General features: G+C 37.9%; 1 protein-coding gene across 2 annotated transcripts in view; it reads right to left on the bottom strand.

Moving 5' to 3' along the window:
- The window catches only part of cntn2 (contactin 2), a 45922-nt gene extending 34186 nt beyond the window's left edge, over nt 1–11736 (bottom strand). The window contains exons 1-5 of one of the 2 annotated variants that reach the window (XM_053315121.1): nt 11676–11736; nt 5087–5222; nt 1946–2121; nt 1669–1764; nt 575–787 (exon numbers count right to left, since the gene is read on the bottom strand). In XM_053315121.1, the coding sequence (XP_053171096.1) occupies nt 575–787; nt 1669–1764; nt 1946–2121; nt 5087–5222; nt 11676–11736 (682 nt within the window). Of the gene's footprint in view, nt 1–574; nt 788–1668; nt 1765–1945; nt 2122–5086; nt 5229–11675 lie in introns of both variants that reach the window. The other variant, XM_053315120.1, reaches the window with a different exon arrangement.
- Nucleotides 11737–14616: the final 2880 nt, after the last annotated feature.

Here is a 14616-nt window from a genome sequence, read left to right as displayed (position 1 = left end):
TCATTTGAAAATGTATTCATTAGTTCATGTAGATTTTGGAATATAAAATAAAGATATTTGATGAATAAAGTGGTTTTAATTGGTACTGTGACTCCATTTAAGCTCATGTGTGCTCCAAAAAAGCATGATTTATTTACTAAATATAAAAAATATTGATTTCAAAGAATTAAAAACAGCAATATATGTATTCAGTAACATGTTAAATATTATAAAATGAGTAAAATCTTAAAGGTGTGGCTTCAGATGTAACCTCCTTTGTAATCATCAACATTTTCATCAGTAACTGTCATTTAATGACACATTTTATATCAGTAACTGTAACAGATTACACTTTTATTTATTTTATAATTAACTTAGGTGATGCTGTCACATGGAACTAGTCACTTCCCAACATACTATATTTTTTTCAGCTAACTTTATGTTAAGCAAAAGGAATATCTTTAAAAATGGAACTCATACAGTCATACTCAGTTTGTTTTATACTACTTTCACTTCACATCACTTCATGTCTATACTCACTGCAAACTCAGTTCTGTGTGTTTTATTGTTCATATGTAGACTAAAGCGTTCATACCTTCAGGTAACACAGTGAGCTGGTTGGGCTTGCTGAAGGTGCTCTTGGAGCTGATGTCTAAGTTGATGGTGGCGAAGCAGTAGTACTTCCCCGTGTCGTTTGGCTCTGCTTTGGCCACATACAGGTTTCCTGTCATCTGGGACACGAACATACGGCTGTTGTCCTTCTTGATGAATTCGGGGAACTCGTTGACAATCCAGCGGTAGGACAGAGCTGCAGAGGGTAAAGTGCAGATCAAATTAAGAAGTAATCTAGTTGGAATCATCTATACCATTATGCTAGACTGAGCATCAAACTGTCTACTCAGCAGAGTCCATTTAATGTGAAATTATTCCAGTTAATATTCTTAAGCTTTAGAACTCTACACATTTAGCTTTCTTTTAGCTGCTGGCTGTTTCTGGTTTTAAAAGGACAGGGTCATCATTATATATTGAAACCTGTTTTTCTTGCTGTAATGATTCCTCCTGTTCATACTGACCATTAGAAGATCCCTTCATAATGCACTTACAATGGAAGTGATGGAGGACTAAATCCACTGTCCTCCTTCTGTGTAAACATGGATTTCAAAGTTGATCTGAAGCCAATATGAAGCTTCAAATCTTCATCTTCTATGTTTCAACATTACAGTGTGTTTAGTAGCAAAGTCTTTTTGTTACTATACTTCCACCACAGCTCAACAGGAAACACTAAGAGGGAATTTGATGCTAAAAAGACTGTAAATGTGTCAGATATCACTTGATATGACTAACTCACACTGATGAAGCTCAATAGAAGCTGATCATCTACTTTAAATGACTGTGTGGACACACTGTGGATTTAGTCCTCCATCACTGAACATTGAAAGCACATTTGAAGACTATGAATAGTCAGTATGAACAGGAGGAATGATTACAGAGAGGAAAACATCTTTCACTGCTCATATGGACACCTGACTGCTGCTTTAAGACACGGTTGAAAAATTGTGAACCTGTCCTTTAAATAAAAGAAACCATCTGACAGCACATCTATTTAGAAGTTTCTCTTGTATTCTTAAAAAAATATCAAATTTTCCAATTTTTCCAGGATATGAAGAAACTCTGAAGAAGAGGGGATACCTGGGTAATGTGGAGGAGCCTGGCATGCTAGGAAAGTTCCTATGCCTTCATATGCTGTCTGAGGACTCCTGTCATCTGAAGGGAAATCATTCAGGACTGAAAGAAGAGCCAAAAGAGAAGGAAAGATTACTCTCACACACAGAATGTAACAGAAGCAGGGAGAATACACACTCAATATGAGTAAGTATGAAGTAAATGTTCTAAAGTGACATGGACTGACTAATGCCATTCAGACGGCTCTAACATCTTCAAACATTGAGGCCTTTGTCTCACTCACAGCCAAATTTTAGGTTAGCTGCTCTGCTGATGATGGTTCCACAGCGGTTGATGGCCAGACACTGATATGATCCAGCATCTCTGTTAGACTCAGGACTGCTGATCACCAGGTTGCCTGCTACCAGAGTGTAACGGGTGTCCAAACCCAGTGGGACCTCTGTGCCATTCACAAGCCATCTGCAAAAACAAGAGAGCAAGGCAAAATGATGAGAACATCAGCTTTAAAATAATATGCAAAAATAAAAAAAAGCTGTAAAACAAACAAAAAGATATCAGAAGACTGACACTGCTGAACGCTGCAGGTGATTTCTGTCACTGGCATGATCACATGTAGATAAGACAATATTAATATTTCCTTCCTCCTAAACTTCTTTACCATAAATATGATCATGAATATGTTATAACAGGTCTAGAATCTAGACTGTACTAGTATTACTAGTAGTAGTATCTATCTATCTAGACTCTAGATAGATAGCCTTTATTGTCCCAAAGGGAAATTCGTTTTCACAATCTGTCATAGACCTTACGGACATGAAAAATATACATACACACAACAGCTATACAAACACCACCAAACATTGAGAACATATAAGTACACACTCACTGCACAAACACCACCAGACATGAATATCCGATACATATATATATCACACTGAGGAGGCTAATATGGGGTTATTGGGGGAGGTTATTGAGTGCTGAGATGGCAGACGGGACCAAGCTCTTGCTGAAGCGTGCCCGTCTCCATCTCAGAGTCCTGTATCTGCGACCAGACGGCAGCAGTGTGAAGTGAGGGTAGAGAGAGTGATCCGGGTCGTTAGTTATTGCTTGTGCGAGGCGTGTGACTGCTCTGTGGTTGAGCTCGGTGAGGTTGGGTGTGGGATGGTTAATAATCTTGGATGCAGTATGAGTTATTTTTGTCAGTTTGTTTCTGTTGGTGATGGACAGCATGTTATAAAAACATGGTGAGCAGTACAGGAGGATGGGTTGGATGATGCTGGTGTAAAGTAGTGACAGAAGGTGGGGGGCAACAGAGAGGGCAAAGAGTTTTCGGATAACATGGAGTCTCTGTTGGGATCTTTTGAGAATGTTGGTGGTATGTTGATCAAATGACAGTTTATTGACTATGGTGAGTCTGAGGTATTTGAAGTGGCTGACCTGTTCAACTGTCTGGTTATGGATGGAGGTGGGGATCAGTCCAGATGGGGGTGTGCGTGAAGTATGGATGACCATTTCTTTTGTTTTGACCACGTTCAGTTCCAGGAAGTTATTGGTGCACCACTGAGTGAAGGGAGAAATGGAGCGTTGGTAGGCAGTAATTGAGTTATTGTCACTAAGCAGACCTAGAATGGCAGTGTCATCTGAGTATCTGTAGTATGTGGTGATTGGTGAGAGGCATTTGTGTAGAGGGTGTAGAGAAAAGGGCTGAGGACACAATCCTGCGGGGCTCCGGTGTTGGTGATGATAGTTGATGATGTGACTGTGCCTATCCTTACAGCCTGTGGTCCGTTGGTGAGAAAGTTGTGAATCCAGCGGATGAGGAGTGGAGATATGTTGAGGTGACGGAGTTTCTTGATCATCTGGTGGTGTTGGATAGTATTGAAAGCTGAGCTGAAGTCTATGAAGAGGATGGATGCAAAGGTGCCAGGTGATTCCAGGTGTTGAAGGAGGGGGTGGAGGAGGCATGCTACAGCATCCTCCGTCCCCCGTCTGGCCCTATATGCAAATTGATGTGGGTCCAGCAGTGGGCTGACGACTGGCAGGATGATGTGGAGGATGAGTTTTTTCCAGGCATTTCATCATAATGAAGGTGAGTGCAACTGGACGGTAGTGATTTGGTTCAGAGGGGCGTGGTTTCTTCGGTACAGGGATGACGGTTGATGTTTTCCAGATGGTGGGGATGGATGCTGACCTGTATGAGTCCCAGAAGATGGAGTGAAGAGGGGGGGCCAGTTCCATGGCGCAAAGTTTTAGCACCTTGGCTGGGATGTTATCAGGCCCGGGTGCCTTTCCAGCTTTGCACCTACTCAGCTGCTGCTGTACCTCTACCGTGGTGAATGGAGGGTGTGCAGGTACGTCCAGGGGGAGGGAACTGAGCAGCTCCTCACATACGGCAGAGTGGTCTTGGGTGTCGAACCGTGTGTAGAAGGAGTTCAGGGTTGCAGCAAATGTGGTGGGATCTGTGATTGTGGAGTGAGCCTGACTGGGTAATTGACCGGTGAGAATCTTAACTTTATGAAAGGCTTGTTGGTGTTCATGGTGCTGAATTCCCGTTCCAGTCTGTCCTTGTATTTGTGCTTGGCCTTGATGATGTTAATCTTTATTTGTTTGTTGAGGGAGTTGACAGCAGTCCAGTCCTTACGCTGAAAAGCCTTGTGCTTTTCCCTCAGGCTGTTTTTAATGTGGTAGGTGATCCAGTCTACAGTTAGCCAGTCTACAGTTAGCCAGTTTGCTGAGTTAGCTGCTGAGTTAGCCGACGAGCTAGCCGTCGAGCTAGCAGCTGAGTTAGCAGCTGAGTTAGCAGCAGAAAGCTCTCAGACATAGCGTCCATGTTTCGGGTAGAGGTGGTGACTTTGATTGACAGGTGACAATTGGTAGGGGGCGGGGTTTCAGCAAACTCAGCGGGCACTCCCACAGCGTTTGGGAGCAGAGACAGAGGCTGATTTTTACACAACTTTGAAGCCTAATTTCATATATTTTTTTAATCATTCAAATTTGGCAGGGTGGTCAACAACACACTTTTCTGTGGTATGTCAAACTCAGAACACATATTTATTCTTAATTTACACAGACTTTAAAAATCATAACTTTCCCCGTTTGAATAAGATAGTAGTTATGAGGATTTCTTTTTATGATGTAGCAGTGAAGACTGATGGCTGTAATGGTTATAAAATAAACCCCATACTTCTACCCTACATTTACATCATTATTGCTATGTTATATTTTCATGTCTTAGGTAAAATAGGACATGATATTGTGTGATAGTAGATGTTTTTTCTCCAAAAATGAGTGGTGTAAAAGCTAAAAAATAGACTCTCTCTGCTCTCTAAAACATGAATCATGTTAGTGTGTGTGTGTGTGTGTGTGTGTGTGTGTGTGTGTGTGTGTGTGTGTGTGTGTGTGTGTGTGCGCGTGTGTTACCCACCTGTAGGAAGCAGCTGGACTGGCCCTGGCCTGACAGTTGAGGGTCACCTTCCCTTCAGTCAGGCCTTCTGGGTAAATTAAACTGCTCGGCTGTTCTTCAAACACAGGCCCGCTGTCGTGACCCGACACACACACATCTCCACCTGAACACAACAATTTGAACAACACACTAATCACACAACAAGCCTGGATGATTCTATGTACATACACTATATGAACACTTCTCACATGTTTAAACTCTATTTTTCTCTTAGTGGCTTTAGATTTTGGGAGCGGGTTCTCTCTTATGTATATCTGTACAAAACTTTATTCATTTGATTTTGATGTACGTTCACAAACAACAAACATGAAATGACAGAGTTGAGCCATACACCTTGAATAAAAGAACAGAACAGAACAGAACAGAATAGAATAGTATAGAATAGAACAGAATAGAATAGAACAGAATAGAATAGAACAGAATAGAACAGAACAGAATAGAATAGAACAGAATAGAACAGAACAAACTAGAATAGAATAGAACAGACTAGAATAGAATAGACTAGAATAGAACAGAATAGAATAGAATAGAATAGAACAGAACAAACTAGAATAGAATAGAACAGACTAGAATAGAATAGACTAGAATAGAACAGAATAGAATAGAATAGAATAGAACAGAACAGAACAGACACTCCACATTCTGTTGTCATAACTGCATGATTTCCCTTATATTAGAATATAATTAAAAAATGAATGAAATGAATTCCAAATGCTAAAAGCTATAAGCCCCCCAGTGAAGCATTATGACCCTGCGTTGGTTAGCTTGTGATAAGGAGGATTTAAATGCAGGCCTAACGGAGGAGAGTGTGGGCAGGAGAGACGGCTGCTACAGTCTCTCTTTGAAACCAGTTGTAAAGAGTGTGATTATCTGTGGGAGGAAAAGTGACTACAGACGCAGTGGAGAACTGATCGTTATACAATATTTCAGCTCAGCATGAACACCGCACCAGCAGTAAATTGGATGAAATGTATGATTAATAACTAACGCAGAATGCAAGTTTTCCTTGTTTGATCTAAAGTTGTAAAAGTGGAGCACTTGGGTTGTGTAAAGTAAGGTGCATGATGACTGATATACAACTGAAATTAGATGAAATTTCACTTGAGGATCCATGTAGGGACGCAACTAACAATTATTCTATTCAATCGGTGATACATCTGCTGATTATTTTCTCAATTGTATGAATAAAGATTTGTTTAGATATAAACAAAAAAACAAAAATCGCTGTCCAAAATTGTTAAGGAGCCAGTCAGATAGTTGGCCTGCTGCAGCTCTGACCACTTTTAGAGGAATTCCTCCCTCTGCTCTCTGGGCACAACTCTTTATTATCCCTCAAATATAGTTTGCTTTTGTGGCACAACTTTAAACAATTGTGTAAATGACTGTGACTGTGACCTTTTAATGGATGACAGAGTTCACTCTTTTATTCTCTTTTAATACTTCTACTTTTAACTCTGATCATGATTGTTTTTTATCAAGTTTGGTTGTGCTTTTGCTGCCATGATGTTCTATGTCACTGTTTATTTATGTATTATTGTTGTGTTAGTTGTTTTTTTGCACTGTCACTGCAAATCAAATCCCTCCTTGAGGAACAATCAAGTTCTGAACTGAACTGAAATTAACTCAACTGTACAATTGTACTATTAGTTGTTTGGTCCTCTAATGTTAGGACATTGTGAAAAAACAGTGATCATTGTTTCCCAAAGTTCAGGATGACATCTTCAAATGTCTACTATCCAAAAATATTCAGTCTATCATAAAGAACAAAAGAATCAAGAACATATTTGAGAAGCCGGTATCAGAGAGATTGGACTTTTTTTGCTTATAAAATGACTCAAGATAATGAATGAATTATCAAAATAGTTTGACAACTCAATGAATGGACTAATGGTTGCAGCTCTCACACTGGTTCTTCACACTGCTCTATAAACTGTTTCTATTGTACACAGTAGTGAGCTCATGTAGTCAGTACAGTACCGTCAGTCTTTAGTCATTAAACTGAAATTCCTCCCACTATTCCCTTCAGCACAGAGGAAAAAACTATCTGTTTAAGTATTCCTACATTTATTTCCCAATCTGTCTCAGAGCAAACAACACAATCTAGCATTCAAACAGAGCTAATTACATTCTTAAAGTCACCATCCACTCAAAACATGCCATGCAACAAGGGTCTACACATTCTGGATTTAAGGCTTAAGAATTTTAAGTGGTAATTACACTTCTCCGTATCTCTTCTTCTTAATACATGTCTGTCCAAATCATGGCAAGTAAAAGAAGGTGAATCAGTGTGTTTCTATGGAAATATCAGAAACTCATAGTAACTCTTGCAGAGGAGGAAAGCAACTGAATTTAAGTATAACGTTGAGGTCATTTCTATATTATTCTGTTCATAGTTCACTATATGTTCATGCTTCACATATATATATATATATATATATATATATATATATATATATATATATATATATATATATATATGTGAAGTTAGATATATATATATGTGAAGTATATATATATATATATATATATATATATATATAAATATATAAATATGGGAGGGGTAAAAAATAGTATAGTACAATAGTAAAGATATTTAAAAATCTCTATAATAACTGGTTGAAAAGTTCTCATTGATGCCTGATGAAGGCAGCTAGCTGTTGGTCTATTAATAAAGTTGTTCTATACTACAAGTGATGCTGGAACGTTGACTTTTTTAGACTTTTTCCCTTTTCCCTCCACCATTGAAGTGTGCAAGAAACCTCTACTCTGCTTCTACATGATTGTACTGAGGTAAAATATATAGGCTTGTAGAGGCTCAGACTGCAGTGTTAGGTATAATGTGTATTGATTTTAACAGACAGCCTCAATGTAAAAGAAACTTTCTTCCTTTTCCCTCGAATATTTCATCTGGCTTACTGCCATAGGGCAAAAAGAATCATTTCCAAGGATGTGAGTGTTGAACAGAGCAGAGTGTTGTTATTTTCCCCAGTGAGCGTATGGCACACACACACACACACACATACACACACACACACACACACACAGTACATAGTATAGCTTGACAATATCAGTTATTTTGTTAACAGTTATTAACAAAATGACTTTTAACTTTCTTCAATTGAAATCAAATATATATTTAAAAAAAAACATGAAACAAAATCTATAAGTTATATTTTGCAGAATTGATGTTGAGGTTGATTTGACTTCACTGCATCCACGTACCAAACGTTGCAGACAGGTGAATCCTTTCACATCTGGTGTCTGCGTGCATGTGAGCGTGCATGTGTATTATTCAGCTCACCATTGCTTATATGCGTGACTGCACATTTCATCAAGCTGGTAGGGATTGATAATTCCAGCATAAGCTACACCTCCATCACTATCTATCATTCATCACATTGGTGCGTTCTTTCAAAGCACAAGGACTGATGGGGGGAGAAAAAAAGAAAAGGGTGTTCTTGGAGAAAATTTAATTCTCCACTCGCCATCTAAAACAACAATCATGAAATTTTTATCAGGCCCCGAATCCCCCCAGATGAGCCAAATTCAACCCTCTGTTTTTGTCTCTCTCTCTCTCTCTCTCTCTCTCTCTCTCTCTCTCTCTCTCTCTCTCTCTCTCTCTCTCTCTCTCTCTCTCTCTCTCTCTCTCTCTCTCTCTCTCTCTCTCTCTCTCACACACACACACACACACACACACACGTTTTAGTCCATGCGTTATTTTAGCTTCAGGTAGCCTAACTACATCTAGAGCCCCAACTCATACTATTTTTTGGGGCCAATGCCAATTCTTGTATTAAAGAGTAGAAACATTCTGATATGGATATATAACCAGATAATGTTATATATAAAGAATATATACATAAACACATTTTTGCAATGATTCCTTAAAAACACTTGTGATAAAGATATGTCATGTCCATGTAAAGTAAAGTCCATGATTTTTTTTACCATTTGACAATAAACTTGAAAAAGTAATCTTGAGAATTCAATAATTATAAATTAATCAAACTAACTACATAACAAAAAACACTATAACCTTTAAAACTGTAACTGAAGCTTTTCTAACTAAGAACAGTGTTTTGTTAGCAGTGACATCATTCACAATATAGACTTACTCAAGGGTTTTAAGTCCAATTGACACTGAAACAGAAACATATATCTGCTCTGTGAACCACTTGTGTGTTTACTTTGACAACATACTAGAACCTGAGAAGAAATATTCAACTATGAGCAACCTGCAACTCACCTGCCTCATCCAATACTTATGTTATTGTATTCACTGTTTGCATGGTCACTGTGTCTATCATGTACTGTATGTTGTTTATGTGCAGCTGTATTCAGAACCTTTAGCCCAAGACAAATTTCCTTCAGGACAATAAAGTTAATCTTATTTTATCTGATATCATTTTTTATGATGTCTCCCCCCAGTTTTGCTACAATACTCTTCCGTTATGGAAGTAGCTGTAGTCTACTAGTTTGTTTCAATACAACAAATTAAATCTTGCATTAAGCAGTCATTTGGTGTTCTATCATCAACAGAGCAACAGAGTCTCCTTCTTATGTGACTTATAAACATGAACTCATCTTGTTCTTCGCCTTAGCTTGTTGAACGAGCCACCACACATTTAACAGCATTTAAAAACACCTGTGACTTTGGATCAGTTACATGTTGGTGTGGTTCTTTCTCTTTAATAACACTGCTAACAACACACAATCTGCCCATATCAAACACCAAGGGAATTAATTGCCTTGTTTTGTGTCAACTAAGTGTCATACGCCAAGTGGTGGTTGTATATGTCTGCCACCATTTATTAGTTTTTTCAGGGTAGAGGCAACCATATGTGCATTGATTGAAAACAAGGGGACGTGGATTTATGTATTCATGTGTTTGTGTGTGTGTGTGTGTGTGTGTGTGTGAGAGAAAGAGAGGGAGTGTGTGTGTGTGTGTGTGTGTGTGTGTGTGTGTGTATTGAGGAGCCTCCCAAGCCTCTCTTCTTATCTGTGTTTTCATGTTTGGTGCTTTTACAGTCACTTTGTTTAATTCTTGCTTTGTCTTAATGTTTTTGATTTATTCCTCACTAATCCATGTACCCAATCCCAATCTGCTGCTGAACACCTGAATTTCCCCTCTGGGAGGAATAACGTTGTTTGTATTCCTATACTTGCCATCTGCCATTATAATTGAATGTGGACTTTATAATGTAGGCTACTGTCATTAATTCCAATTGTCCATCATAAATCCAATTATCTTCCTCTAAATATGTGAAATGTAAAATACAGTCACACGAAAGTCACTTAAGCAGCCATGCAATCAAAATGAATTCTATATAAAACATAGAAATTAATTACCTAAACTATTGGCAACTTCCCTGATCAACTAGTAGGCCTAATTACAGCTCTGTATAAATGTATAAAGTAATAATAAAAAGGCTGAGGAATAACAACAATGGCAGTGATGTCCACATTGTTGTGCTGTCTGCAAAACATGTGAACACACAGAAACTGAAATATCCAGTGACAGCTGCTGTCTGACTCTACAACACTGTATTTATAATGGAATGGAATTCTGAGTGTGATTACTATTGTTGCTTTACAACATTTAATCTTGAGAAAGACTCAGATAGTAAACAAAGTGGATTGAACAGTCATCCTTTTTGCTTGTTATAGCCTACTACATTAGCCTACTTCATTTTACATTACTCCACCATGTTTTAAATAGGCTAGAAACAGTGCACTCTATATGTGACCATGCTCCTGCTGTTTTTCTGTTGCTTTGTCGCCACCTAGTGGAAATATCTATGAACACATGGTAGGACAGATGGCATCGTCAGTAATGACATGAGCGTGATCAGTAGTTTTACATGCTTGTCTATAAAGACTGCTTGACTAATTCCATGTATAATTTCAACATTAGCTAGCATGTGCAAAAGACACTGGATTCCAAACATGGTGATCAGGTTTTTGCGTAAGAAAAAAACTAATAATTGGGTCTTTAATGGTGACGTTTTGCAAGCCTATTGAAAAATAAAAATGAGAAATTGCAAATACACTGTTCTTTATAAGAAGGGTCACTCACACACTGTCATCACTTGCTTCATTTAAGATCCTTTCAGTAAGGGTTCAGTAAAAGACCTTCTTCAGGTATGTTTTCATATACCTGGTCTGTAGAAGTGTATCACTGGCTCTGATGGGGATGTGATTCTGAATATATTATATATATATATATATATATATATATATATTATTGCGAAATAGTTCTTCAAACTTCATTGAAATATTACAATTAAGCCTAAAATGATTAGATTTCATCACATCTAAAACACTGAACAATAAACAGTAACCATGCAGCTTTGTTGGACTCTAATATAAAATAACCATGAACATGATCAGGCTGGTTGTTAAAATGGTTATAAGTATGTTCTGTGTATGTGTGTGTGTGTGTGTGTGTATGTGTGTGTATGTGTGTGTGTGTGTGTGTGTGTGTGTGTGTGTGTGTGTGTGTGTGTGTGTGTGTGTGTGTGTGTGTATGTGCGTGTGTTCAAATGGAACTTGCCAAAAGCGTCCTTCAGATTCACCGAGCTGAGCACCAGCAGACACAATAAGAGCTCCATCATCTGGAGCTCACATACAGATCAGCGGTAGATGGGATCAAAACGTCTTGACTGTATCTCACAGGAAGGTGATGTGTCCAATCTGTGCCTGTGCAGAAAAAAAGAATAAAATGATTTTCATGAAAAACACCTAGCTCTATAGAGACATGCAATGCAGTTATTAATTATTCATATCTTCATATCTTCATGAACTGCACACTCATTAAGACTCTCAGTCGTGCTCACGGCTCTGGGAGGATGTATTTGAACTAATTGCAAACATCAGCATGCTAACATACCCTACAGTGATTATGCTGGCATGATGATGATTAGCAGCTTTAATGTTTACCATATTCATCATGTTGGAATGTATCTTTGAATAACTGTAAATGTCATGGTAATCCATCTAATAGGTTGACAACACTATTAGATTCAAAATATATTTCATTCTGAACTACAAACAACTTGAAAATCCCTAACCCTAACCCTACCTAATTTAATGGCAATCCATTTAATAGTTGTTGAGATATCTCAGTCTAAAGAGGTTAACTAACTGACCAACAAACAGACCACCTTAAAAGCATTGCCAGCAAAACTACATCTCATCCATCACTAAAATATATGATCTTCTCCCTGTTAGTATTACAGTAACGTTTTATCAGCATAACATATTGACGATGTCCACTTTCAGATCAAAATACTACCTGTACTTCTCTCTGATCTCTGATCATACCAACACACATCATTATTTGCAACTTTACATTTCATTTGAGATGAGCATCATAATATTAGTGATCAAGAAGAAGAAACACAGAGAATGACAAGTTCAACATATCAAAAGTGTACATTCATTAATAGATCTTTCCTTTTCATGTTTGACTTTCATTCCTCAACCCTCTATTTCCTTAAACTTTACAGCTAATTCATATCTAGTCCAGGTAGCATTAGAGTGAAAGATGAGATAGTTTATATCAATTCTCCACTAGAGACACTGACAACTTTATCAGTCAGAGTTTCTAAACCATTATCAGGACGTTTAACATTCTCAGAACATTTAATTTCTTGTAGGTTCAAGTCGTAAGACAAGTCCAAAATTTTGGGCATCCAAGTATGGGTGGGAGTCCTGTCTATTCATTACAGAGCAATTACACTTCAATCTCTTTCAATGCTATTTTAATAGAGTACTTTTAATATATCTTTAGTGTTTTCGACCAGCTAGCAAAGAGGATATTAATGGCAATAAAAAAGGTTGTGCTTTTGTCTGAAATTACATATTTGGAACCTTTTGTGTCAAAATTGTATATGCCACTAAATACAAAGAAAACAAACATTTAATTTTGTGAAAAGAATATTTTCTAAATGTCATGTTACTACCTACAGAAAGGAAGGATTGCATTCCCCTTCAGATCTAACGTCAATCTCTCTCCCTCTTTCCACACAGTCCCTCCATCCATCCAAAAGGGTTACCCTCTACATAATACCACAAAGTCTTTTTAAAGCAATAGATCCACTATTAGAGCTGTACAGAACCCCTTTAGAAAAGTTTGTCTATCTGCATTTCCTTTGCAGGACTGTAAAGTAAGAATTATCGAATTCATCCATAACAACGACTTTAAAATAAACTGGTATTAGACCACAAACGTCCATCATGTAATTCCACCATACTGAAATCAAATGTATGGTTACATTAGTGGTGTTATGGTTACATACAGACTAACAGTAAAGTTAGGAAGCTAAAACTCTGTTCACTGAATAATACTGAAGGTAAACTGGTTCTGATTTTGTTGAGGCCATTGGTGGTTTACAATCCTCACCATGATATTTGAACACCACAGTGCTTGAAACTATATTGTAAGGTTTGAAAGCAACCAAATATTTATCAAACTCAGGTCTGCAGCTGGGAATTAGTTTGTTCAGAACCCATTCACTTGGACATTTTTCTATTACATGCAACCAACAATTTTCAAGGTTCACTCATTACAAAAATCCCTGTATACAGTGCATGGAGGCCATTACTTGGGTGTGCTTCATGACAGAACTCTTTTTGGTTGATTTGATTAAAAAAAAGGTTTCTAAGGTTATTAAGAAATTGGAATTACTTTTTTGCAATATTTTAATTCTTTGCAAAGTTATCGAGCAAGCCCTCTTTTGGACCCTTTGGTGGGTCGGTTCTGGCCTGCGCTCCGTATGTTTGACACCCCTGATTTAGAGCACCATCATCCTCCGAGAAAATGTTTCTTGAGGTGAGACTGGTCTTCATTGATTCTGAACACATGAGCATTGTGGCAGCAGACTGACAGATGGACAGGCAATAAACACCAAAATGTTCTCCAATGGAAACCAAGTTATTGAGACTTCTACAGGCTTCTTAAGTCAAACTTTGGATGGAATTGTTTTAAAAAAGGGTATGAGTTATTCCATCTAATGATCTCTCTGTTCACCTAGCTGTGCTTTCACTGTCTGCAGTCTTTGTTCTGCTTGTGTGCACATGTAAAAAGACAATTAGAAAAGCAGTTACATGTCAGAGAAATCAGCATTCTCTAGAAGAAGAGAAATCTAGCTCGGGAGATTAGGTTTTTCTCTCTTTTCAAATTAACATGTTTCGGCAACAAAATCAATGAAATTAGCTGAATTAATTGGGAGACCAAAGGCTTATTTTTTTATTTTCAAGCCTCTGACCTCAAAATTGCACAGCCACTCTTAATGACTAACAAAGCACTTACTGTGCCTGTCATTTGTTCACAGTGATTCACTGCAATACCAAACAGGCACAGACAGGGACGAAATCCACTCTGATTCAAAGAAGGTTAACTAGAGTCCCTTTTGAACATAACAAAATGTTTTAACAGCTGTGTTTCTAATAGCCTGCTAGAAAGAATTGGTAGCTGCTACAATAAAAGC

The sequence above is a fragment of the Scomber japonicus genome, chromosome 3 (assembly GCF_027409825.1).
Source record: "Scomber japonicus isolate fScoJap1 chromosome 3, fScoJap1.pri, whole genome shotgun sequence".
In the NCBI taxonomy this organism is placed as follows: domain Eukaryota; kingdom Metazoa; phylum Chordata; class Actinopteri; order Scombriformes; family Scombridae; genus Scomber; species Scomber japonicus.
Note: the sequence above shows the minus strand (reverse complement) of the source record. Positions and strands in the feature narration are given on the sequence as shown.